General features: G+C 39.9%; 1 protein-coding gene across 2 annotated transcripts; it reads left to right on the top strand.

Annotated features, from left to right (window-relative positions):
• The first annotated feature begins 2,718 nt into the window (after window positions 1-2,718).
• Window positions 2,719-6,433, top strand: lsm6 (LSM6 homolog, U6 small nuclear RNA and mRNA degradation associated). Of its 2 annotated transcripts, none has more exons than XM_044027295.1 (4): window positions 2,719-2,804; window positions 3,158-3,272; window positions 3,796-3,909; window positions 6,228-6,433. In XM_044027295.1, exons 2-4 carry the CDS (start codon window positions 3,179-3,181, stop codon window positions 6,260-6,262), a joined length of 243 nt encoding a protein of 80 aa, XP_043883230.1. In that variant the 5' UTR covers window positions 2,719-2,804; window positions 3,158-3,178; the 3' UTR covers window positions 6,263-6,433. The 2 variants fall into 2 exon arrangements, with proteins under 2 accessions (XP_043883230.1, XP_043883231.1); XM_044027296.1 differs by lacking the exon at window positions 2,719-2,804 and adding an exon at window positions 2,813-2,918.
• Window positions 6,434-27,666: the final 21,233 nt, after the last annotated feature.

Raw genomic sequence — 27,666 nt, 5'->3', positions numbered from 1 at the left:
TGACACTGATGGTTCCAATCACAAAGGTAGTACTTTAAACTGCAGTACAGTAACAACAGGGTAATAGTATGCTAATAATGTTTTAGTATTACAGTAATACCACCTTATTTCTAATGCAATTTCCGGCTTAGTAATAACACAGGTAATAGCTTGATTATAAGAATTAATGTTGGCTCAAATCTGTCACACACATTTTTCATTGTTATTGCCAAGCTATTACTTTTGAATAGATTACTGAAATAGATGGTATAACCATAATATTACTATTCTATTGCAAAATTATTACAATATTGTTACTGTACTGCAATGCAAAATCATTACAAATAAATGAATACTGAATATGTCCAGAACCACGACTATGTACTGCTACTACTACAAACATAATCAACTATTGATAGATTAATATATACACCAGGCTGAATAACAAGTGTAAAGGAATGAGTTTCTTGAGTAATTGTTGAGGGTGTCACTTGCTGTACAGACTGTAAAGGCCTTTGAGACAAACTGTGTTTGTGATGCTGGGTTATATAAATAAAACTGACTTGACACCGACAAAATCAAAGTGCTATTGTAGAATAATGTTGAGAAAATGAAAACTCCATGTTCTCTTATGAGGTTTAATTGGAGGCAGCAACATAATTGACCATGCACTGATATGTCTTTGGATGTAAAATGATACTGGGAGTAATTTTAAACCAGTGTCATTGTTAACCCCATTGCAGCTAAATCATTATCTATCATGTGGGGATTTCCTGCATTAGCAAGCTGCAGGTACAGCAGTCTACACACACTTTCCTATTGCCCTCCCGTTTACCTGCAGCATATTAAAACATCTACATCAAATGCCAGCAGGCATATGGCCCTGGTCGTAAGTTTAAATTTCATTTTATCCCTTGCATGTAGTTAGTTACAAGCAAAACACACATTTCATGGCCCCTGGATACCACCAATACCACATCTGTGAGCGTTCACTTCATGGATATATTGCCTGCCTACTTAGCACACAGCATATTAAAACATCATTGCATTAAATGCCAGTGAGGAAATAGCCTTGGTAGTATAAGTTTGAATTCCATTTTAACTGCAGACTTTATACATTTATTGGTACATTATTGATTTTATTCTACTGAAAATATGCAAAACGGCTCAACTAAGAACATATATTGTGATTTAAAAAAAAAGGGCAGGTAACTGTAAGTAAATAGAGGTCAGTTTTTGATGACCACGGAGGTCTTTCTAAAAAAAATATTTTAAAATCAAGCAACAACGAAGGCAACAGGGGACAAGGGGGGAAAAAAAAATCCTCATTGAATATTCATTAACTGGTGCCTAGGTGTATACATGGCTCTTAACCACTCTTGTTTATGACTTAAGGACTTGTAGTACTGACCTTAGTTTAACACAGCAGCAGATACCAAATTAACCTCTAGCCTCCACAGGGCTAGCCATGCCCTGCTAACAAGCAACCTGTCTAGACACACAAGAAGTACTTTATGATTCCACCTCTCACAATTCCTCTTCTTCTCTTTGTCTCTCTCTCCTCTCTTTCTTGTAACCTCTGTGTCTCTGTTAACACGTACTGGCACATCCTCCCTCCCTCTATTCTCTTCTCTCTTTCACCTCACCATTTCATCCCTATTTCCCCCTACATCATTTTTCATGTACCTCCCAAGCTGTGCAGTGTTTGGGTCATGCACCCAGCAACCAGAGTTTTGTCAAATGGTAGACTTTCTCTTATCCTTCACAACATCGCACGCAGCTACAGCAGGGGAAAACCACAAAGATCTGAAATCTCTATGACGAATAATTATATTTACACTAAACTATTTTAAAATGTACCATTTAAATATATATATATATATATATATTTTAAATATTGATTAGCATGATATAATTTTCATACAGTGCATCTAAAGAATAACTCAATTTCAGGTAAGTTACACAGAATAGGTATCTATATTATTAAAAAAAAGTGTTCTTAGAGAAAGCAAACAATCCTACATATAAGAATTAGGAGCACACTGTTTGTTATAAGTTTGGGCTTATTGTTATACCATGTTCTCTTCATGTCACGTGTCTAAAATGTCCACAACCCCATAAACAACTGCTTAAGCCTCCATATTTCACTGACACATTGTAGTTGCACGACTTTTGTTATCTGCTTTCTGACTGTTTCCATTAGGTCTCATGTTGCACTGACATTTTGTTTTAAATCATATTCACTCTGTTGTAAATAACTATTTCTCTATTTTATTTTGACTTGTATTATTTATCTGTCTTTCTATATGCACACCACTGACCAGAGCAAATCCCTAGTATTGCGTACACTTGGCGATAAATCTGATTTTATCATTATTACCGTTTACATCTAAGTGAGGGTTATTGTCACTTGGGGCAACATTGTCTGTGCGATAAAGTTATATTTTGTCATATAATTTTATAGTATTTGGACAACAGTGGGAAGTTCTGGTACAGACTAAGGAATCATTTATTTATAGATGATGAAAAATGTAGTACATCAATGAATGTATCATTGATTTAAACTGTAACACACTGCACAGATACTGTGCAACTGTGCTCCAGTTGAGTATCTGTTCACTGAAAACGTTGCTCAAACCTCATCATACATTCAGTGGTATAGCTGTCTCATTTGCACTGTGACTACTGTTCCTCTCAATTACATGTGATAAATCACAAAAGCCCAACAATCGCGCTTTAAGGATTTTGTTGTAACTCGACCACCGTACACTACACGCTTCTGATTGGCCCATGCTGCGTACAATCGTTTGGCTAACGTTTGCCGGGTAAGTAAAACGTTATCGAACACGGAACACGTAAATATTAGACACAAGTGAACATTTCCATGTGCAGTTTAGTCCGCTTTTATCAGATTAAACGCACACAAAGCAGCTACACGGGTAAAGCGTTCCTCTCATGCCATTTAAGTGCAAACAAATCCAGCGAAGAGTTAGCAGTTAGCGGTTAGCTTCACACTCTAGCTAACGGCTAACGCTACCTATGTCCACGACATTAACCCTTATGTTTGTGTATTTGTTTGCATTTGGTGAAATAGAAATGTCACTATCCTCCGTGCTCAAAACATCCAAGCTTTACGAACCACACGAATTAACACAATCGAACAACGTTTTCCCTTCAGTTCTTTCAGATCAGCGTCAACATGAGTCTGAGAAAACAAACCCCGAGTGACTTTCTGAAGCAGATCATTGGGAGACCTGTGGTCGTCAAACTGAACTCTGGTGTGGATTACAGAGGTAATGTAATGCTGGCGTGTCTCCATCTATCTGCCTCTTTTCTATGACTTCATTTTAGAACGTGATGGAGCTTTCGTAAAAATAAATAATACATAAATTAGAGCTACGACTAATGATTTTGTTCCATAATCGATTAGTCTGCTGATTCTTTTCTTGATTAGTCAAGTAAAATGTTTGGTCCATAAAGTAAGAAAATGTTGATTGAAGTTTTCCTCACCTCGAAATTATGAGGTTCTCAGATGTCATGTCCCCTAACCAATTATTTCCAGTTTTAATTTCTTTTGTCTAATGGAGCAATGAAACCAGAAAATCTTCACATTTAGGAAGCTGAAACATCAGAACCACAACTGAATGATCAAGATAGCTGACCATTAATAATGTATACACATTAATTATATCTCATTAATCGTGTGTCCTAATTTATTTATGCATCAATTTTTATCTGTTATGGACCCTCTTGTAAGTCCTGTCTATTCTAACATGTGTGTGTTAATGCCTGTCATTGATGTCTTAATGTGTGCAGGTGTGCTGGCGTGCCTGGATGGTTATATGAACATTGCCATCGAGCAGACAGAGGAGTATGTTAATGGGCAGCTCAAGAACAAGTATGGAGATGCTTTTCTCAGAGGAAACAATGGTGAGAAGATCATATACAAAGGTTTTGATTTAGTAACATTCTGGTTGGATGCCGTCCATTGTTTGAATGTATGAGGTCCTTTTCTTCAAAGTTTATCTGTGAAGCTGCTTTCACACATGCACTGAAGTCTGTCTGTATATCGGAACACAAATATATGACGTATGCAAAAGTCGAGTTGGATTATTTTTGAAACTCCTGCTAGCTCCCTAGTCAAATTTCCAAATAATGTCAGCCCATGTGAGAACACAGCAGGAAAGGCTCTAGATAAAGCACAGTGAGTGAGCGGGTGAGTGTCCAGCATCATGAATGCACAACCTCTGCCCCACACCTGAATGTTTGGGACATTCTCCTGCTGTTGTGAACACATCTAACCCATGTTATCTCCCACCGTTATCATCATGTGTCTACATCAACCTATGGACAGTGCTTGTGACACACATGTCCTCACAGCAAGGAGGCTGCTGGTTCATGTACTGGTCTGGGGCTTTTTGTGTGGAGTTTGCATGTTTGCAACCTGTCCAGGGTGTACCCAGTAGCCCTGCGACCCTCGTGTTGAGGATAAAGCGGTAGACGATGAATGAATGTATTTTCAGAAGTTCAATGTCTGAAACATCTTAAGTGATAAGTCCCATTTATCAATTACATCTATAGTGAAATTTAATGCTGCACTGGAAATCATTTTTAGAGTAGCAAGGTAATTGAGCTCACCACTCTGCTACTTTAGGTCTAAAGCCATGTGTGGACGTTTACAGTCACAAATGTACTGTATGTTCAACACCGATGTAGGTTTTTGTTCTCTACTAAAGAAAAAGAAGAAAGCCAGATTACAACAGTAATGTGTTAGGGATTTAAAGTGTTAACTGTAAAGTGCACTTTGCTTGGTATTCTAGTTATAAACAATGTTATGTCATATTCAGCTAAAATAAGCAAATTGTCTGGGCAGGTTTGCTTCAGCATTGAGCAGCCCACATGATTTTGTCCAAGACATTCACTTCTATTCAAGTATTCCAATAAGATACAAGTTAATTATAAATTATGAGGGTTAGTCATTCAGTATTCAGAATTCCTGGCTCCTGACACTTGTGTTGACATTCACAGTCATTAAAAGTGTGTTTTTCCCTCATTAATCACGAGACAGCCCTTAAAATGTGATTATTTCATCTACAGTACATTGCAGCATGTAATGATCTCATAGGCATTGATGTCTGTGAATACAGAACTGAAATTCTCCAAGTTGTGGCACCACTAGCATTAGTTCTATGGCTATTGTTATGACTAGATAGACACCAGGTTATCGTTGACTAATTGTAATTAAAATGTGTGTATGTATGTGTGTGTGTGTATATATACATATATGTATATATATATATACATGTATGTATATATGTATGTATATATATATATATATATATATATATATATACATACATACATACATACATGTATATATAATTACAATTAGTATGAGTATGCATGTGTATGTGTGTGTATATATATATATATATATATATATATATATATATATATATATATATGTGTGTATATATGTATTTTTTTCCCTTTTAAACTTGAAGTATGTGTCGTCTTTGTTTAGATTTCCTGACGTCAGCCATGTAATGAATCTAGCATGGGAGTGTTTAGTAAATGTGAGTCCTGGTGGTCAACAGATGGCCTAGTGTAATAAAAAGGGCCAACATTCATAGATACATTTAAAATGAGAATTAAAAATGTAATCACTTTGCACAGCTTTTGCTTCACAACATGTGCAGCCTATCACATCTGTTGAGAATCCTATAACAATACTAATAGTTAGAAGTAGAGTACAGTCATTTTATCTCCAGGAAGGGAAATGTGTCTCGTCTTTGTATGAAGAGACCTGCTGCAGTGTTTCAGTGCTTCTCCACAGATAATTAATTTGTGGATAACCATGGGAAGTGGGGGGGTGGGGTGTTGAGTGCAAACAGTGCTGAAGTCGGTATCACTTTCACAGACAACTCCCATTTTCATAGTGTATGAATGCACCATTGTTGTAGGCTCTTTCAGTAAATAAATATGCATTCTCATATGCGCCCCTACTGGAAAAACCACCTTTAACTTCTCTTTTTCTACTCTATTGTCTAATCTAATCAAATTCCCTGAGCGTTTCACAGCTTACAATTTAGATTTGAATATTCACGCACATTTGTAACTGAGACAATATTACACTTAGCTGAGAAGTTTTTTGTGTGGTGCAAGATCACATCAGATGACCATAAAAATGCGTAATTACTTGTCAGTGTTGTTGCTCAAAACATGATTATTTTTCCCTGTCTCCACAGTTCTCTACATCAGCACCCAGAAGAGGAAAGTGTAGTGGAGATGATTTTGCGTTTTCTTTCTTTTTTCTTTTCTTTTCCTGTATTTTATGCATCTCGAGACAACTGTCTGATGGTCTTGTGATTTAGGTTCTGTAAATCCTTAAGTCCTAAAGAATGTTTGTTTTTGTAAAAGTGGAATGAGTTAATAAATTCTCAGTTTTGATGTATGTCTTGATTTGGTGAATGTTATTTACACATTTTAGTGTCACAAAGGAAACAACAGAGACTTATTTTTTTTCTCCCCATCTTAGTGCAAAGGATTTTTAGGAACAGAATAATTTCATCAAGTCTAAGTTTGAGAGACTTTAAGTCTTGTAGTTCCATACTATAATATCTGGGGATTTAATTCTTGAGTAACGTCTATCAGGCTTCTGTAGTGCCAGTGGGACTGTAGTCATTTCTTTCTCTGTATCACTCTCTGTTTCTCCTTGGAGCGCGGAAGAGACGCCCAAATCTACCACTGTTTTATCACAAGGCTTTAAAAGGATTAGAGCGTAATATTGTCATTTTTCAGGACTAAGGTGTTAATTTTGTAATTGATCTTGATACAACTGGCCTGCAGAAACCCATTACATGTACAAAACGTAGTCTTCATTACAGGTTATTTGATGATCAAATAAATCAGGAAATGTTCCACATGTAAACAGGATTTCGAAACGAACACTGTCTGATCCTCATTTAGTTTTTTTTTTACCTCTGGCTTTTTTTTAATGTTACAATTATTACAATGACTAATGTTGCTAAAAGTGTTCCTACATCTCTGTGTAATGACATCACTGGGTGCACTTCACTACAGTCCTTTACCTGTGTCTGAACTCAATCAGTATCCAGTAGAGAAAACAACACGACTGCCTGTGTATACAAAAGCACCTTACTGCTCGTTTTAATTCTATATTATGGACACACGGGATATGCACGTATGCAAAATAAATTCTCTCACTTGCTGACCATTACTGGGAAGCACAGACAGAGTGTGACTGCAGGACTAATCCGTAAATGGTGCCACCTGCAGGTTTTGTCAGGCTGCATTAACATGCAAACGGATGTAAGAAATGAACTCCCACTGCCCCTGTGCAGCAGTCCTCCATGTTTTAGTGCTTGTGAACGTCTCGGAACACACAGTGTACCTCTTGTCATTCATAAACGGTCTTTGTTCTTCAGAGCAGCCATGCCATCGCTGTTTTGACACCGCCCAGAGTAAATTGAACACAATGGCATATGCGAGGAATTTGAAGTTGATTCCAATTTCAGCATGGACTAATAATTTAGCAAAGGGGTTCAATAGAGACATCACCTCATTATGCTAAGTAAGAATGCTATAAATATATGATTCATTAGGCTCTTAATGAGTTTGCTTTAGTGTGAAGGGAAGGGAATTATTTTCCTTTCAAGGGTGGATTTCTTTTTTCTTTTTTTAAAGAGTCTTGTTTCCCAACCTGTACATGCGCACTCTGGCCCCTGGAAAGAGACAAAAGGCTGCCAAGGTCAGGCCCGACTTGAGAGTGAAGGACACGTTATTGATCAAACTCTGCAGAGCTGCAGCTGTATAGAGGGAATTATGGGGGTTGGGGCGCTCACATACACACAGGCAGACGTAGGCACTGAGTGATGTGTACACAGAAACGCATTGTACACAGTGCAACACACAAAGAATCATTATGGTACCTGGTGAGGGTTAGTACAGGCAAATATTTACCCACCGGAATCATAACTGAGCCCCTGGCTGTTTGGCCTCGCAGGGAACCCAATTAATATCATTCACACAAATGACCTAGTGGCAGATATCTGCACTATTACTTCAGAAAAAACGAACAAAAGCAAAACACAGAACTGACACATCCAATTTCTCCTTCTGTATGTCCATGTGCATGTTAACATGTGAGTATTGATTTTAGCCTCACCGTCGCATTCCGAGCCCACATCCCCACTAATGGATCAGTAAAGCAAGGTACCTGATGAATGTGAAACATCCTTTTAAATTCACTTTATTTATTTTTTAATCAAGATGCTGTAGTTTGTGTGGGGGCACTGGTGCTTACTCACTCCATCAGAGCAGACCGGTTGAGCGGCCGGTGGAGGTTGCTGCAGTGTCTCAGTGTTGATGTATGGAGGTTAGTGATGGAGGGGAGAGGACAAAGGAGGATAGAATAGGTGACAGCCTTGTTATGAAGGGGGAAAAAAGCAAAGGGAAGACTCCGAGTCTTACAGCACCACCACCTGCCAGAGCGAGAAAACTACAGTTGAGAAACACACACAAGACCAAGAGGGAGGGAGGGAGGGAGGGAGGGAGGAGGGAGGAGGGAAAGTGGAGTATGACTTTGGCCCTGACTGATCACTGCAGCATGACTGTCTAGCCTTTTCGCAAGGGATCAACGAATGACAAGGACAATCTGAAAATCAGTGTTTTCCAGTGTGTGGTTGGACCATGTTCTCATTTGAAGGACATATTTCTGTCTGTTATGCAAATGTCTTCAGTGTGGATTATTTTCATATGAATTAATTTGCGTGCGTTGACAAAGCATCTACTACAATCATTTCTATGTTCTTTTGTCCTGTTGTTTTCTTGTCACAGTACATGTACATGCTTAGAGGGACCAAGGTGAAACGCCACATAGTAAATTACAAAATATCAGTGACAACTTGCAATACTCTCCAACATGTTTGGTCAGTCTACCACTTCTCCAAAAGTAAGTAGTTAAAAGTAAAAAAAAGAAGAAGAAGAAAAAGTTTCATGTATTGCATTACACTGTCCCTGTAAGCAGCAATTCTTTTTTTCTCGCATGTGTAAATAGGCGTCACTCGTCGTGGTGTTTTGGGCTCCGTTGTGTCCTGTGTGAACTTGACCGCCTCTGACCTCAGCCTGACAGCCTCGTGTCACGTGTTTAGGATGTAAATGACGGCCATGACCTCGCTCACTGTGTCTGCACGCTCACATTCCACTGGCTGAGTCACAGGTCCTGTTAGGTTAGCGCAGAGTAAACAAACACCTTGAAAATGCCTTCACAATTTCAACAAACGCTGACAACAGCTGCTCCTGATTCGTGGTGTGAACCCTTCTTGTTTTGCCTGTTACTTCATTAGTCAGTTAAAGCTGTGATTCCCCTCTTGAAAACACATCCAGGTCATTATATTTGCAGGTATTTAAAAGTAGACCACTGGAGCTTAAGCTGTTTTCAGCTTCACTAAAGCAAGTCCAGTTGCCTTTATCTAAACTCCTGAAGATATCAGGATAGAATGTATGTTACTCCCTGCTCTACTTTGTTGTTTTCCTATAACCCAAATCCAAGTTCAAGTTTGATGGTTGTTTTGATTCTAATTGAGTGTGAGGGCCTGTGCTGTTCTGCAACCCCTAGGCTCTTTATTTAGCCCCGAGCAAAGTCATCCTTGGCCAGAAATGTGACCCCTGACCTTTTTATCTGGAAGAAGCTATTCCCAGCACGGACATGGGCTTTTGTGATTTATCTTGGCTCCAAGTGGCAGCATGATGCAGATGGTAAGGTTAGGGGAGAGTAAGTAGGCGGCCTTTAGGAGGCCAGAGAGCAGTGCTGTTACACTGGCAGGGCATTTGCTCTGTATGTGCTGCACACGATCCAAACAGTCACAGAGTTGACAAACACCAGGCACACGCTGGCATGCTACAGTCACATTGTCCACGTGAGTCTCTCCAGCTGTCGCACAACACTGGAGTATTATTTTGGACACATTTTTCGTACATGTTAACCACTATGTATTACTGGCTAGGTCCACTTATAGCACAATACGATGAATGAATGAATCCAAAGCATCATAACAATTCTCAATCAATATCTCAATCTGGAACAGCCGTCAAGACTGAAGTAAATTTAAAGTAAAGTAACCTTAGACTTAAAGGTCCTGTGTGTAAGAATGAATGGTATCTAATAGTGACAATAGGAGGACATGTCTCTTGTCCACTCACCACACCCTTTCCCAAGTGTTTCAGGGAACTACGGTGGCCTTCAAGTACCAGAAACAGAAAGGATGTTGTTGTTCTTCTTTGTTTGTGTAGTAAGCTTCTACTCTAAATCTTGGTATCACGAGAAGGTGGCTCTGCAAACCAGACATACTTATAGGGTAATATATTCCATTTCTGCCAATAAATCCTAAAGTCTTGAAAAGTCCTTGAACAAAGACCATGTGATATAACTGAAAGCACCACCAACAGCCACTAAAAAGACCTTGAAGTGAGGTTGTTTTTTTTTCCAACAACAGGTCCTCGTGTTAAAAACATTAAAACTGAAGCTCAACTTTTTAATTGACCTCAAGATGCTCATGAAACACCCCAACAAACATGCTACAATAAAAGACAGTCTGTGCCTGTATTCTCACATGGATCGTATATTTGATTATTTGTCCTATTAATGGAGACTACCTGCCTCAGATCCTCTTAGTACAGATTTAAAAGGTAAAAGGTCAAACGTCAGGTTATTTATGTAGACAGTATTCATAGATGCATAAGACAATTAACTGCAGCTTTATTTTTGTCTTAACAAAACACCTCTGTTGTCTTTATCACAAACAAGCCTTGCTAATGTCCCGTTGTCCTTAAATTGAATCCAAATATACTTAACCCAAACTTCCCCCTTTGATACATGAAATGAGTCACTTCATTTCAGGCTACGTCCCACACAAATCATATTTGGACAAATCTCCGTCACAGATACTTTTGTAAACAACACATTCAAGAACGGGGTCATCAGAGCTCATGAGCAATAGTTAGTGAATATGAGATAAAGAGTTGGTGTCAAAGAGCCATTTTCTTTTGCCTTTTAGCTTCAGCGTGATATTGCTTGTCCTGCTTGTCGGCCAAGTCTCACTACGATGCACATGAGATTTGCATGAAATACAAACTAGCCGTGCACTCAGGCAATTACCCTCCATTATGCTGGCTTTCCGATTGCCAATTTGTCTGCCATGCAAGGTAATCCCAAGTGTTGCTGGCAGGCACCCAAAATGGTAATAATGGTATTACAAGAGTCTTTTGTTGTTGTTTCCTCTCAGACTAACGGCCACAGGCGGCTGGTGTGTCACGAGATGAAATGTTGCGGATGTGGAAATGTTTGCGCGGCAGTCGTGAACCTTTGCCCTTGAATACTACAGCGCGGCGAAGGCTTTTAGGCTGCAGTTGTTAGGCATGATTTAGTCCTGTCCTTTCAAAGGTGAGAATTAAAGAAAAATGTGCATATCGCCTTTCAAAAGGTTTTAAAGGCAAAAAGGATACGACACAAGAGTAACTTTTGGAAAGTAGCACCCACATATTTCAGTGCAGCTCCTTTATTTTCTCCCAAGGAGACAAAAATCTGTCCCTGCCGGTTCAAATAAGATATTTTTCATTTCAATTGGTTCGGATAGGACACAGGAAAAAGAGCAATCAGGTGTATTTGTACGAGTGAATAATGGTCTGTGTTTTATAGCCTTACAATAAGGCTTTTATAGCAACTTTAAGCAAGGGACTTTCCTTGGGGTTCCAGAGTGAAAAATTCTTAAAATGCCACCCTTGTGTTTTTGTACATACAGCCAATAACCTTCGGAAAACAACAATGTAGCCTCACCTCTGTTACCCTGTTACCCTAATCCCCGCTAGACATCACACAAAACAACAAACTTTATGTGCCTGGTCTGGTATATAGAGAGCTACGTCACAGAAGTGTGCGCGCACAGTTTGGGGTCAGAAAACACACCCGTATAGACTTTCTTGCATGTACAGGCTAGGTTTATATATAACGTAAGAGTGACTATCTGACCACCTGCTAATATCATCTACCCAATCTTTTATGGAAGCTGGATCAGGCAGGCTATTGCCGTCAGTTAGTTCTAATTTAGGTATTTATGTTTTATTGTTCGTGGTCCTTAATCTGCGACGAAAGAACATATTCAGAATTATTTCCGTGGAGGACCGTGGACATACATGCTCTTTGCTTACCTGTTGTGACATTTTCTGACCCCAAACTGCACGCCCGTTCTCGCTAGGCTTGGAATGTTTGTATACAATGAAAGGGTCTATATACTACAGTGCTGTAGCGTAGTTTCGTGGGGGTTGGGAGGTATTTCTTGAAATGATGCCGCTTTTATGGAAACGTTTTTAAGAATGCAAAAAAAGAAAGTGCATAGGGAACTTGTTAAGTTCAGGTGTTTGAGGCAGGCTTTCATCTCTGCTGCTTATCTTCAATGAAGGACAAACCTAACACTCTCAGCATACAGAGACATTTTGGACAATGCTATGTTTTCAACATTGTGGCAACAGTTTGAGGAAGGCCCTTTTTTTTGATTCCAACATGCTTTGTGTCCCAGTGCACAAAGCATGGACTATAAAGACACGGTTTGATGTGGAAGAACTTAAATGACATGACCTAACCTGGAACAGAGAGTGTGAGCCAGTGCTTCTCGTCCAACATCAGTGCCTGACCTCATAAATGCTCTACAGTAATGAATGGGCACAGGTTCTCATAGAAACACTCCATAACCTTGGACAGCTTCAAAAGTGGGAACTAACTCTACTATACAGTATAAGTACTGTATGTAATGTATTTGAGTACGTCATTACAGTCCATGTCCACATATAGTATATGATTCTGTGAGAATAAAGCCTAAAAAGCCTGTGTGTGTGTGTGTGTGTGTTGGTTTCAGTGAGTGCATCCACAGCGATGGAGAGAAGCATCAGTGGTTTGACTCACTGCACTAAGAGGACCTGCGTTATTGCTCAAGGGTAAAGACAGGCACAAGAGTTATGACTTGAGTCCATCTCTGGCCATCAGGGAGGTCATAAGGAGGCTACAGTCTCAACTGCACACACATTTACCTAACACTCAGGAACACATAGAAACCTATCTAATCCATTACAAACACAACAGACACACACTCACTCACACTGGACGAGGGCCAGTATCAGAGTAAGGACTCTGTCATAAACACAATTACAGCCTTTCAGTCTTGGACCAGACCTAAGTCTCTCTCTCCTCTAACAGTATGTGTGTGTATGCTGGAGACACAGAGAGAGAGAGGGAGATAAAGAGAGAGAGAGAGAATGTATGTGAGCGTTTGTGCCAAACATATTACCAAGCAGACGAGGGAAAGCACCTTTCACATCCAGATATGATTTCCCCATACAGAACAGTGCAGTAACAAGAAGCCATTAAATTCAATGTGACACTGCCTGGGTTCGCCGCTGATGCCTTTTTTACGTGAGCGTGTCACTTTGAGAGTTTTTAACGACCGTCATGGAAAGAGGAGAGGAGGTGGTCTCTGTCACACACACACACACACACGCGCGCGCACACACAGAATGGCAGAAGATGCCATGAGGATTGGAAGAGCAACTTTTACAAGGGAGGTCCATGCAAAGGAAGAGCAGGAGACATCTGGACAGTCTGCACCAAACTATTCTCACATCATGTTGTTTTTGTTTATTGTGACAGTTAACGTGAAAGCCCGGTTTAACTTTACATTCAAAGTGCACGGTTATGTTGTCTGTATATGACGTGGACCAGTCACCAGTCCCAGTAGTGTAGTGCTCTAACATTTTTCCAGGACATATTCAAGCCCCTTGTGCCCTCTTGTGGCAGATCCTGGTAGTGACTCCTCCCAGAGCCACACAGCCCTCTTGTTCCTTATTTTAATTGACCTGGATTTGTTCCTTTGCTTTGCTGTAATGAAAAAGCGAGAGGTGCCTCGAGACCACAAATCCTGTCAGCTTCGCCCTGCAGCAATTCCCACACCCCAAAACTGGGTCCCCTTTACAAGATCTACTGTTTGAAGCTGAGTGGAAATAAAAAATTTAAAAGACCTGGGTGCTTCAATGCCTTGCGATTAATTATTGAGAAATATGCATTTCCAGATAATGGAGAAGGGAATTTTAATACATTTGGATGTAAATCCATTGGAGGAACTCTTTTGCATATATTTGTGTGGGTCTTGTACATGGGTTTGTCTTGTATCCTGATTTCTCTGTGCAAAGAGACGGTAAAATATTCATCCAGCATTTTCACAAAGAGTTTGTGGCTATGTTTTTAACATAAAGAATGAGCGGGATCACTTTTTATGAAACAAAAACATGTACAAATAGGACATATTCTCATTTGGGTCCTGCTCTAAAAGGATAACAGTGATCTCACCATGAGTCTATATACAGTGTATAACTGTGCATGTATATATTAATACTGAGGCAGGCAGACAGCCTCATTTTATCAATATATGACAGTCAATATTCAACATTATACACATTCAATTTAACATTTAATTGAGATTGCATTTCTTAAAGGAAATAAATAAAAATCTGTAATTAATAGATTTGACTATGAGTGTGTGTATGAATATATAAAATCCCAGTAAACTAAATACTGCATGTACTGTATGTGAGTAAACACAATCGTCCGTGCAGTAAAAAAAGAGAAAAGAATGGCGTTTCCTCTTTTTAATAACTAATGTCCTGCTTTCCATGAACATTTCTCACCAGTTACTAAAACAAATGACACGTACTTGATGCATGAATTATAACGATATAGTCAGTCACACGTGTCACCCTCTCCATCTGAACCTTTTACACCAGACCACATAAAAAGCATATTTGAGGATGAATTCTCCCCTGCTGCTCTTTGGCTATTTCTTCCTCTTGTCATTACAGAGGCCAGCTTACAACTCCCCGTACGGTAATAAATCACAGACCAGGCCCGTTTGATTTTATACTTGATGACTCATCACAGGTTTAACTCTTCACATTAAAGCCTGCTGACAATTTTATTGCCTCCATATTGGAGAACGACTGAATATGTTGTGGCGTGCTACGACAGAAGCCCCCTCTGTCTTCATAACTCATCTCTTGTGATGGCAAGAGCTGGATTGAATCATCTTTGCTGTGGGCTGAGTTGTGTAGACGTGTGTGTGTGTGTGTGTGTTTGAATGAATGTTCGTCCTAATTAAGTATCAGCAGCTTCTTAGACCAGGGGGAGGCGAGACTTCACAGCCATTAAATCAGGACAATGCTTTTTGTGTCACTGGTGCTGGCATGCGATGCCCTGCCTGCCTCCCTCCTTCCTTCCTCCTTGCATCTCTTCTCTCTCCTTTTCCCCTCCCACCTCCTCACCCTCCGTCCGTCTCACAGCTGCCATGCAGCCCAGAGCTCCAAAAATAAATGGTGGCTTCCCAAGTGCACGGTCAAGGCCAGGCAAGTTGGCAGTAGTGGGTCTCCTACGAGAACTGTCTCGGTGACTTCTCACAGGTGTGCCCTCTACTGGTAGATTGTCTTAACTACAATTACTACTTTGGGGAGCAGAGTGCGGACGTTTAAGGGGGAGATTCACTCACTCACTCACTCACCAACCAATTTAAGTAACCTATTAATACTTTAATTTCTTATTTCCCATCTTTTCCTCTCCCTCGTGTCCCTTCTGTTAAACCACCTGTCCTCACAACGTCCCTCACAACGTCCTTCACAACGTCCATGAACCTTCTCTGTGGTCTTAATCTTTTCCTCCTGCCCAGCAGCTCCACTGATACTTTTATGTGAATGGTGTATATGCAGGCTGGTATGTGTATTTATTTATCGATCACATATTACATGGTGCATTACAAACACTGAGCACTTAAAGCTGCTGTCACTGAATCACTTCTGTATTCTGACAGCTCTCGCCGGGTGTGTTTCCATCAGCCTATTTGTATGCAAATGTTCTATTGTAGTGCATAACACTACAAATGGAAACAAACACAATTTGAAAAATTGTTTGAATTGGTATGCTTTAAGGGAGGGAGAAGTTGGCATTTTGATTAGTTTGACAAGTTAAAATGGATTAAGTGAATAGAAGGCGGAGATTTGAAATCACATGGGAAACAAGAGTACATAGACTGTGGGGCCAGTGAACTTCTAGACAGGTCAGGAGGGGACCGGTCAAGTAAAAAAAGTCCAACAGTTTGGGAAAAATTAACTGTATTGATTACACATTCAAATTATACAATAGTAATTAAAACACTAGACTAAGCTTTTACATCATTAAATGTTTATATATTTATTAATGTGATAGATATAACCTAATGTATCATTGTTATTATTATAATAATAAAAATATTGCTCACTGTTGGTGAGTTTGAGACGCCTGACTTAGTGTAAGAAGCAAATGTTACTACAATCTGACATTTAGGCGCCACCTGCTGCTTATCTCAGTGTACTAGTTTCATTAACACATGTTAATGGAAACCTGACCACTGATCCAGAGGTTACATAATCCTCTCAGTCACAAGGCTCTGCAGGTAAATAAAGGAGAATGTTTAGAGAATTTATTCAAAACTACAACTGGAACTAAACTCCACAAAGTGATAGTCTGATCTTAAGGTCACAGATTTTATTGCTGAATGTCAGCTTTCATCAAATGTGTGTGAGGTGACATTAAAAACAGCAACAATGGACAGGAGGTTAAAAAGTGAGCAAAAGACAGCAGATTTAAATGCACACACCTGTTCTCAAAACTGGAAACATTCTCTGGTCCATGGTGATATGATTTCATCACATATGTCAGCTGCACACTCTCCCATTCTACCACATCAACATGTGTTCACATGGACTCAGATCAGGAGGAGATTACTGTCATGTTCATTAAACCAGGTTGAGACGACCTTTGCTTTTGCAGCCACACTGTGACAGACTGTGGCATTCAAATGACTGCGTGAGTGACTGATTGTTACACTATTACCACCAGTCTGAACTACTGACCCAAGGCAGAGTCACTGTATGTTGTTGAAACTAAATTCAAAAATCGGTTCTTCCCTCAGATCCATCAGATCAAATGTTTTAAACTGTCCACGTTTGGTCGGACCGCGTCCACTCCACGTCCACTCCACGTCCACTCCACGTCCGCTCCAGCCTTAGATTTCTGCTCTTGGTTGACTGAAGTGAAACATGAACCAGTTCTGTGCTGTGTGTGTGTGTGTGTGGTCTGTGATGTTTTTCACCACAGTTGTAAAGAGTGGTTAGTTACCAAAAAAAGCAAAAACCAAAAAAATCCTGGGAGATGAGCAGTTTCATCTCCAAGATAACAGCCTCGCCCCCCCCATCCATTTTTTGGCCTTTTTTTCTTTTTCACAAGGACTGTTCCAATCTTGTCTCCTCATCAAAAGTCTGTTTGGATGACAGGACAGAGGAAGTGAGGCCACTGAAGAGTCAAAGTGGATCAGTGTATTCCCACAACTGACATGACCTCAGGCTTTTTAGCTCTCTCAGGAAAAAGATCAGCAAAGGGCCAGTCTCTCTCTCTCTCTCTCTCTCTGTGTGTGTGTGTGTGTGTGACAGAGAGAGAGAGAGAGAGACATGTTAGAGGAGAGAACTATATTTAAATACCTTCTTTCAACTACACACATTGTAGTACATGTATTGACATAATTTATAGTTATAATTATAGAATAGTTCATTGACAGGAAGAGTCCAGTATTTGTCTTATGAACAGATAAGCTCAGGATTTTCTAATATTTAACAAACCAAAGGATGGATTGTTAAATGCTGATTCCCTAAGTAATAATAATCATCATTATCATTAATATTAGGAGTAAAACCCACAAGGGTTAAGCGTCACATGCACGCATCCGCATGTAGACGAGCTGATGCCCACAACTTTTGAGTTGAGAGACGACTCGCTCTACCACTGAGCCACCGTCGCCCCAAACTAATGACTCTCGGCAGATAAATGAAGTCATTTTTATAACATGGCATGACTCTTAATTGTTCCCGTGTTCATATTAACGTGTCCACACATCACGCGACGACGCGTCTTACATAAGAAGACGCGCAGATGAAGGCCAACGAGGACATAGAGTACACAAAAGAGAAATACTGTGTGGAATAAAACATGCATACGTTACACACGTATCCACATGTGCAACCTTGTCTATACCCTCCATCAAACTTCAGCACACAGAGCAGACGAAGCGGCTTAGAGGCGAGTCCTCTGGTCTGGTATTGATTTTACATACGTCCACATATATCTTTAATCCATTTAATTAGTTCTGCTGTCTCTAAGCCGGTCGGATCCATTCGCCCTGGACGACGCGGGCTGGTCCACTCAGTCATGGAGTTCATCAAATATATGAATTGGTTCTCTGAGGACGATTCAAGCTTTAATACATATTCAGTGTTATGAGTTATTGTTGTCAGCGGCAGACGCACTGAACTACAGTTCAGAGAATTGAGAGCAATTTAGCTCACATTTCTGAACAGCTCATTATTGACACTGGCATCAAACATGAATATGAAGCATGAATAATGGCTTAGTCACATACAAATAAGTGTTCACAGACAGACCAGAGCTGAGGGGCCTGAGGCGCTTTAGCTCCAACACTTTCTGTGAAACAATTCAAGACATGTGTTGCTTGTGAAATGCAATCAAAACCTCTCAATAGATCATTTATTCATTTTAACAAAGATTTATACAAGTTTTATAGACGCTTCCTATCTCCTTTTGTTTTCTTCTGTGAGATACTTCTGGAGATAGCGCTGCACCGGCAGACCGACACAGTGTCCACTAGGGGTCAGGATGACACAAAACATTCAGCACCTGCTGCACGCAGATAGTGTTCCATACCATAATGTGAGGCCACATCATCCAAGCAAAGACTTTACATCTGTGACAGGAAAAGTCTTTACTTACGCTACAAGCACACACGTTCATAAGTATTACGGATAAACATGGGGAATTATTAAATCCTTTTCAAATACTATACAATATAGCAATAAATGCAACATATTTACACAAACACTATGAAAACCTAAAGACTATAGAGATTATTTTGTTTAAATTCAACATAAGTATCCTGTTATAATCCTCATCTACTGACCACAGCTTAAATACACACTTAACCTCAAATACTGTTTTCACAAATACTAATATTTTACATTACTTTTCCCAATTGTATGCACACTCTGTATAATACCCATCATGCCTTGGGTCATTTCAAATTTAGGTAAATTCTTAACATATATATATATATATATATATATATATATATACAGCTTATGTTCTATAACTCTTTCATTGCAATACTAGAATATGAATTACACTGAATTGACAGGGTGATGTTACTGAGATTCCTCTGCATTGCATCATTTGTTGAACCTTTAACGTCCTGATTTACCCCCAAAATGTACTTTATTATGTTCTGTAGGTTGGACGTGTCAAATGTGTTGTTATCAGCTCGTTTGTTTGAATCTTGACAGCTGACAGTTATCGCGGTGTCTAGAAATAAACGTGTTAAAAGTACAGGAGAAAGTTTGTTCTTAAAGAGACACAATGTGTGTGTGTGTGTTTGTGCTGTTGTAATGAAGTTGAATGACATGTTAAAGCATGTTAAATTATATCATGGGTGTCTATTGAAAAGACATGGATGTTGGTATCAGAGCTGCAACTAACGATTATTTTCATAATCGATTAATATGCCGATTATTTTCTCGATTAATCGTTTGGTCCATCAAATATCAGAAAACCTTAAAAAATGTTCATGGGTGTTCGTCAAACATGGAAATGATGATGTTCTCAAATGTCTTGTTTTGTCCACAAACCAAAATCATTCACTTTTAATGATTTCTTTGTTGTCCAGAGCAAAGAAATGAAGAAAATACTTTGAACCGATTTATCGATTATCCAAATAGTTGTCGATTAATTTAGTGAATTGGTGCTAATTAAGGTGAGAAAGTTAAAGCCTTTGTGACCTTTGACCCATTTTGACTGACACATTATGTGTTTACATATTTTATTTAGTCAGCACTTTAATTTGTAAAGGTTTGCCTTTTAATTATAAACTATTAATGTGAGATTTGTGTCCTCTTGTCCTTTTTGCACATGAGAAAGAAAGAACACCATCCTTGTTAAAAAAAGTAGTCACATTTTAAACCAGTACTTGTAGTAAAATGTGATAAAAATAGAGGTACTTTTACTTATATTTCAGTACTCTTTCGACCTCTGAAGGCCATGACATTGTTCTCCTCCTACAGTTAACACACACACACACACACACAGGTTTACACAGCTATTCTTCTTAGGACACTTGATTGACTTCCATTCGTTTGGACAGCCTAAACAAAGCTGTTCAAAGTTGTCTTAACTTAAACCACAACCAGTTCCAGGCAAACCCTAACCTTAACCTAACCACAATTCAAATCTCAGCCCTAAAGTCAACCAGTTCCTCAGAGCTGAGGTTCTTCCTCAGCAAAACCAGGTTTTGGTCTCCATGAGGACTCCTAGTCCTGACAAGGTCAGAGGCAACAAATACATGAACACACACACACACACACACACACACACACGCTGAAATGGCAAGTGCAAACCAGAGCAACTAATACTGTGGCGTCAGGGTTGCAGCCTAATGGAAGTGCAGAGAGAGTTGTGCTTGGACCCTCTGGGCAAAAACACATGAACCTATTTGAAGGGTGTGAATTCTAGATGGAGATATTAGCAGCGAGTCTGAGCACCTGGAGCTGAGCAGCTCAGTGTGAGCACGTGTTTGTGTGTCAGAGCAAGGAAGGAGGTGAGAGGAAGAGAGCCAAAACTCTTGTTTCAGTCGACTGTCTCAGGCCGGAGTGAAGGTCCTCGCACACTCACTCACCTCGGCTTGAATCAGCGGGTCGGAGGAAAACTTTAACTTCCCGCACTGAAGGTGTTGTTAGCCTCTTGGCTCAAGTGCTACGGGCGATGAAGAGGTGAAGCGCTGCAACAGCACAGGCCGCGGTGGTTGTTCATTTTATTCTGACAGAAAAATAAACTCAAGTTATCCTACACATTGTTAAAAAGAAATCAATGGAACGCTACATACTGGTTTTTGCACTAAAGAAAAAAAAGAAGGGGGCAATTACACTTATGCCATCCACCAATTCTATCCAATTAGCCGATTAAGGCTAATTACAGTCTTAGCTTTGGCACAAGGGTTTTCATAATGAACCATTTATCAAATCTCCACCCTATGCCTCTGTAGAAGACACCCAGGCAGCAGAGCACAGGAGGCTTCTATTCCCGGTCTTGATTTTCCAGACTCCCATGGACCACGTCCCCCCATCAGGGGACCAAATTCCCCTGATTCTTTCTTTAAGCCCGTAAATACATTTGCATTTGACCCTTTTTAAGCTGCACTGAATAATTCTTATTTTATACACCTTGCTACTGTCTGGCTGTAAAGTGAAGTGTACAGCTGTACATTCCCAAACTTTTAACATCGAGGATCTTATTTCTCACACGACATCTGGCTTGTAAATAATGGTAATATGTCATTATAATAAGGAGATAATTTACAGCAATAATAAAGTAATATCCAGATAAAGCAATACGACTTACAGTAGATTGCTGGTAATTATCATATTACAAAATAAAAATTCATCCTCCGTCATGTTTCCATTGTGATAACTGTAGAAATAAGATAGTATTAACATGACATTACTTCCTTATTACAAAATTATTAAGCCACTATTACTGTAATATTCCAAAACCTGTATTATTTATGTCATATGCACTATGTCATTAATAGACACAGACATCTGCATATTTATACAATGTGGCTCAGTTAATTTTACTTGTATGAAAGTGATTGCCTTGGAAAAAGTGAATTAAATAGAACTATTTGGTCTTAAGGTTTGTTTGCTTTGTACTTTTTTTTCATCACCATCATTTCACTTGAACAGCAACATTTTCAAAAATGTGTCCTAAATATTTCATGATTATTTGAAAATTAAAAATCCCTTCTGTGTGTTTATTTAAAGCTCTGCTGTGCACAGGCTGAATTTACTGAGGTGACCGCAGCACCCTTCTAACCTGTGTGTGTGTGTGTGTTCTTCTCTGCCATACAACACTCTAACCTCTATTGTGTATTATCTACTTTTTAGTTTCTCCAGTTTCACGGTGTAAGTGAATTTCCGTCAAGTTATTACATTATTAAAGGGGCAGAAATTATTTATCTAATATTCATTATTTATATTTATACAAGGAGCGTGTCCACAGGGAGCAGGTCTCATTTTCAGCCTCATAGTTTGTAAACAGGGAGTCACAGAAGCGACAGTTCCTCTGATTTAAAGAGACAGGCCTGCTTATGGGGGGGGGAGTGATGCCTACCTTGGAATCAAATGGAAAGGTGATAAATGTTTTATATATTCTTTTTTTCCACTTGGCATTTGCATTGACTCCCTCTCAGATTCTGCCACTTTCAAATGGACAGCGCAGCAGGGACAGACAGGTGAGGAAAGGAAGGGAGTAAAAGCTGTCCGCCGAGAGACAATACCCGGTTTACTACGTGAGAGAATAATCCTGTACTTTGGTTCACTGAATCAGTGAGTTTGTGGAGACAGTGCACAGTCTCCATAAATATATACGCCCCTCAAAAAAAAACCAATAGAATCTGTTGCAAAGCTAAAATTCTGTTAAGAGCAAAGTTCTCCACTGAGCACCGGAGGCCTGTGTCTTCAAAACGCCGCCTTCAGTTGGTCAGGACTGTAACATTTGTTATGAATCTTTTCCTGTTAACACCACAGAGAAGACAGACGGGGGGACGGGGACGGTGAGGCCAGACAACCAAGTGTGTGTTTGCAAGCCTGTGTGTGTGTGTGTGTGTGTGTGTGTGTGTGTGCCCGCACCTCCACACCCGCCGCGCCTGAGTACCTTTAAGTATGAACAAAATCACTTTTCAAAGGGAATAATGTAGAACAACATCATGTCAACTGTACGACATATTTATATATTTCTTTGGGCTGGCATTAAATTTAAAGCAGCGTTTTAAAGTTGAGGAAAAAGGGGAATGCTGCGTTCAAACCGAGACGAAACAAGAGACACGGGGAGCAGTTATGCAAATGAGTGAAACAAATGTCAGAATGGCAGTGAAGAATTGATGAGGACAGAGAGCGCTTGTCTTGCTTGCGAGGGGGAAGTGGATGACGGAGAGGACAAGTGATGTTCACTTTCAAAGGAAAGTTTCTCGCCGCTATCATGGCAGCCATTGTGACTCGCAGATAAATTTTAATGCCCCCACTCTGACGATTCTGTGTCACTCTCCCTCCCTCGCTCTCCTCTTCTTTCTCTCTTTTTTTTTTTCCAGAGTACCCATCGCTATCCCCTCTCGCTATCTTACTGCTGCGATGACATCCGAACAGACACATGTGCATGTGGAGCGCCAGGACCCAGAAAGCCTGTGCACATGGAAAAGAAAGATGGGGAAGTCTTAATAAAAGATTCATCACAAATGTCTCTAATCCACTACTGCATTGTCAAGGAGATGTTATAAAGCACACATTGTAAATGGATTCTTCCCTCACTGACTAAAGTCATTTCTGCAGAGGGATGGGGGAGTGGAGTCAGGGCGACAGGGGGCATTCTTGTGTGGCACCAGACAAGTACATAGTGTGAGCAGATGAGCAGCACTCTCTGGGACTGCATTACTACCTGTCCCCAGTGCTGTGCTGCCTGTGAGCTCCAGTCTAATGTACAAGCTGGCCACATTCCTCTTGTCAAGACCTTGACGTGCACGTCAAAAATTACCCAACCTAAAGTGACAGTCCCCTTTCTTCCCGTCTCTCCCCCTCACTGCAGCCCCAGCCGCTCTCCAACCTCTGAGAAGAGTGCTTTGAAAGCCCAGACTGCCAATGCCACTCCACGGCAGCAGGCACTTTATTTATTCCACACCGCAGGCAAAGAGAGGTAAAACAATATGGATGGCACTGTGGAAGCTCATAATATTAGCTTTGGCTGTGGGCACTCGGCCATAAATATAGCACTGCCTTGTGGAGGATATGACTGGAGACATTTGGAAGCATCAAGATTTTTGAGCAAAGGTCTGGGAAAGAAATGGGGGGAGGATGGAGGGTGTCACTACCTTTCTTTCATCTCTTATAAAATCACCCTTCAGCTGCTCCATCCTCTGCGCGCGCAAAGTGACATAAGTCTCTCATGCTTTTAGTGGCACTTTGAAAAATAAGACCTCAGTCAAGCAAAAATAATCACTCTCTTCAACACTTCACTTCATCTGGCGACGCTCTTCACTCCTCCATTTCGGAGGCCTTTCAATCACATGTGATGATATTAAGGATTACTTATTCATTTTCAGCTGGAGAGGTGCAGGGGAGAAGAGGGAGGGAGGAAGCGGTGGCGAGCGGCTGGAACAGGAACAGGCGTCCTGCCACAAAACACAAACACACACGCGTACGACAGCACTCACACACACACACACACACACACACATAATCTGACAGATGTGATGCTTTCATCACCTCCACAGTTTAACTTTTACATTAGTAAGAACTGATGGTAATTTATATCTTAGTGATCATAGATATAATGGATTCCCTAAGCCCTTACCCTAACCTTAACCATCACAACTAAGTACTTACCTAAACCCAATTATAACCCTAACTCTAAAACAAGGTCTTAACCCCTGAAAAAGCACTTAAAAGTTATGGGTCCCAGTCAAAAATGTCCCCACAAAGACAGATTTGTACATTTTTCTGAACCTCAAAAAAATAATGAGTGCTACATATGTCTGTAAATGACAAGTGGTAAAAAAAAAAAATCAACTTAATCATGTGTGTATTTCTTTAAACAAAATGTCCTCTTACTGACAACTTTATTTAAGCAGGTTAAAAAACCCATTGAGATCAAAATCTATTTTCCATGGTTGACCTGGCCGAGAGGTCAGCATCATACGTTATCATAATAAATATTAGATTTAGATACAGGAGACAGGTTACAAGCAATCATTTCGACTAAGCCAAGTGGAAAGGGAACTTGACTTGTAACCAGAGGGTCGCCGGTTCAAATCCCCACCCGGCCAAAAAGGGCTGGGGGACTCCTGAGCAACGTACCCAACCCCCAAACCCCCCCGGGCGCCATAATCTAGTAGCGGCAGGTTGCAGACACTAAAGGTTTTTGAATTTAAAGCAGCAGTATGTCCATTTTTTGTGTTATTATTCTGTTTTTACTCGGTTTAATTCACCTCTGAAACCTTTCATGGACACTTCTTTGCTTTTTTTATTCAAACGCCAAACCTGTCACGACCATAACGTTGCTGCTGTCTCTGTCTGTCTTGACATAACAAAAGTGCAGGAATGTCGTGAAAGGCCGTCGGGAGACACCACTGATACAGAATTTTGAAGAATGACCTTTACATTTAAAGGTCATGCTCGACATTTACACCTACAGTCAACATGAGTGTGCATTTAGCTGTTAGCTGTTACAAGGTCATTTGCAAAGATGGTAAATCCACAGTGAAAAAATAATGAAAAGGTAAGGGTTGAATTTAGTACAGAACAGTACATTTAATCTCTTAAGTAATATATTGTCTTAATAAATCCCATATTTGAGTAAAGCATTTCTTCTTCAAAATATCTTGTAAATATGATGTCTTTTATATGGAGAATGAAGTTTACAAAACACACTGTAAATTCATGTGCGTGTGAATGAACTTCTTTACTTTTACTTTGAAATGCCAAGGGTTTGCACACATGGCAAGGCGTTGAATCAACTTAAGGAATCCTTTATGTCTCTGGTAAAACGTATTTTAAAGTGAACTTTTCTGAAAGACTTGAATTCAAAGTAGAAGCAGACAAGAGGACGAGTATCAGCGCAGTTTTCTTGCATCAGTTGTATCAGCACATCTGAGTCAGGTCACTCGTCACTTAAACTAAGTCACACAATCTCCTGCTCTGTTGTCGTCGTCGTCGTCTTTGCATCCCCCTGCTTTCCCTCCTCCTGTCTCACCCTCATGTGCTCACAGCTGTGTCCCCAGCTGCTGGGCAATTAAAGAGAGATGAGCAGTGCTGTTAGTTTATTAAAAAAGAAGTGGGGGGAAAAAAAAAACAAAAAACATAATGTAGTTTGTGTGTCACCATCAATTTACTGCATGCTGAAACTTTAAAAGAGAGGATGAATAATTTGAACGGAGTGCAAAGGGGAAGAAGGGCGGCAGCAGTGGGGCGGGTGGTAAAAGAAATAGAGAGAATGTGGAAAAGTCGAGACAACAGGAGGAATGAAAATGACATAGTTATTCATCTGACTCTTTGTCACAAGTTGGGAGTGAAAGACGCAAAATCTTCAAGCACGCGGTCTCCCGCGGGTGAGATAGTGCAGTTCAAACAAAGTAAACAACTGTTTTACTCTGATGCACACTTTAGTCTTGCTGGAGGCTAAGTTGCCTTCCTGCTGCAGCTGGTAATGTGGCACACTTTGCCGACAGGGGAGCGCATGGAAACTGTTGCAAAGATCTCGTGGTATTCTCACCGAGTGTGGCACAAGAATCTGCCTTGTTGTTATTTACATAAAAAGAGCAGGTTGGCTTTCATGTATATGGAGCCGCTCGAGGGGAGAGGGACGGCGCACACAGTGTGACAGAGTGAACATTCGCGATTAAAGATGGAAAAAACGGAGCTTTTCTTCAACCGACTAAAGCCACATAGTACAAAAACAAACCTTTATTATTTATTATTTATTAACATTATATTCTTAAATGTCAAAAAGGGTCACGTTGCACAAAAACATTTGTTGTTAGTTGGGTCACTAAAATAGACATTTCATTAAACCTTAATGAAAAATACAATTAAGCTGCTGATGATGATAATCATTATTATCAAATCAAATCTGAGGTTTTTTCTGACTTTAATCGCAAAATGATGACTCTTTTCCTCAAAGATCTGATTTAAAGCTCTGATTTTTTCTCAGAATTCTGACTTCTGACCTTTTAATTTTATTTAGTTTCCCAAAAAAAGTCACCTGTGGCCATAATCCTCTTCTGCCGTGCAATGTAGATTTAAATGTAGTTGGACATGTAGTTATTTAAAAGTGTTGGATTGTGTCTATTGTTGTGTTTGTTGTTGTTGTTGCTGGTGTTATGTTAGTGCAGGGGTGTCAAACTCATTTTTGTTCAGGGGCCACATACAGCACAATTTGATGTCAAGTGGGCCGGACCAGTAAAAATAGTAAAATAATAGCATAATAACCTATGAACAACAAGAACTCCTTGCTTTTTTTCTCCTTTGTTTTACATTTAATGAAGTATATTTTTACCAAACATGACATTTCTTGAGAAAAATAAGTGCAATTTCAACAATATCGTGCCTAAATGTACTATTTACACATCACACTGGATCTAAAAAGGCACAAACATTTAGTCACAGGTATCTGGAAGAGAAAAATATTGTATTTGACGTTACGTTTAGATTGTAATCGTAGTGTGAAATGTGAACAAATTCATCCTGTGGGCCGGATTGGACCCTCTGGCGGGCCGGATCTGGCCCCCGGGCCGTATGTTTGACACCCCTGTGTTAGTGTGTGGAAATGCCCTGTGATTTTTTGCCATGGTGACAGATAAAGTGTCTATCTGTGACAACATGCAATGAAACGCTTGTGAAGCTAAAGTGTGGCTGGTTGTGTTGTTATTTGTTGTG

Source organism: Solea senegalensis, linkage group LG6, assembly GCF_019176455.1.
Source record: "Solea senegalensis isolate Sse05_10M linkage group LG6, IFAPA_SoseM_1, whole genome shotgun sequence".
Lineage (NCBI taxonomy): Eukaryota > Metazoa > Chordata > Actinopteri > Pleuronectiformes > Soleidae > Solea > Solea senegalensis.
Note: the sequence above shows the minus strand (reverse complement) of the source record. Positions and strands in the feature narration are given on the sequence as shown.

Coding starts and splice junctions, on each gene's coding strand:
- lsm6 (XM_044027295.1), top strand. CDS start 3,179: ATGAGTCTGAGAAAACAAACCCCGAGTGACTTTCTGAAGCAGATCATT. Junction 3,273..3,795: donor CTCTGGTGTGGATTACAGAG/GTAATGTAATGC, acceptor TAATGTGTGCAG/GTGTGCTGGCGTGCCTGGAT. Junction 3,910..6,227: donor TTTTCTCAGAGGAAACAATG/GTGAGAAGATCA, acceptor CTGTCTCCACAG/TTCTCTACATCAGCACCCAG.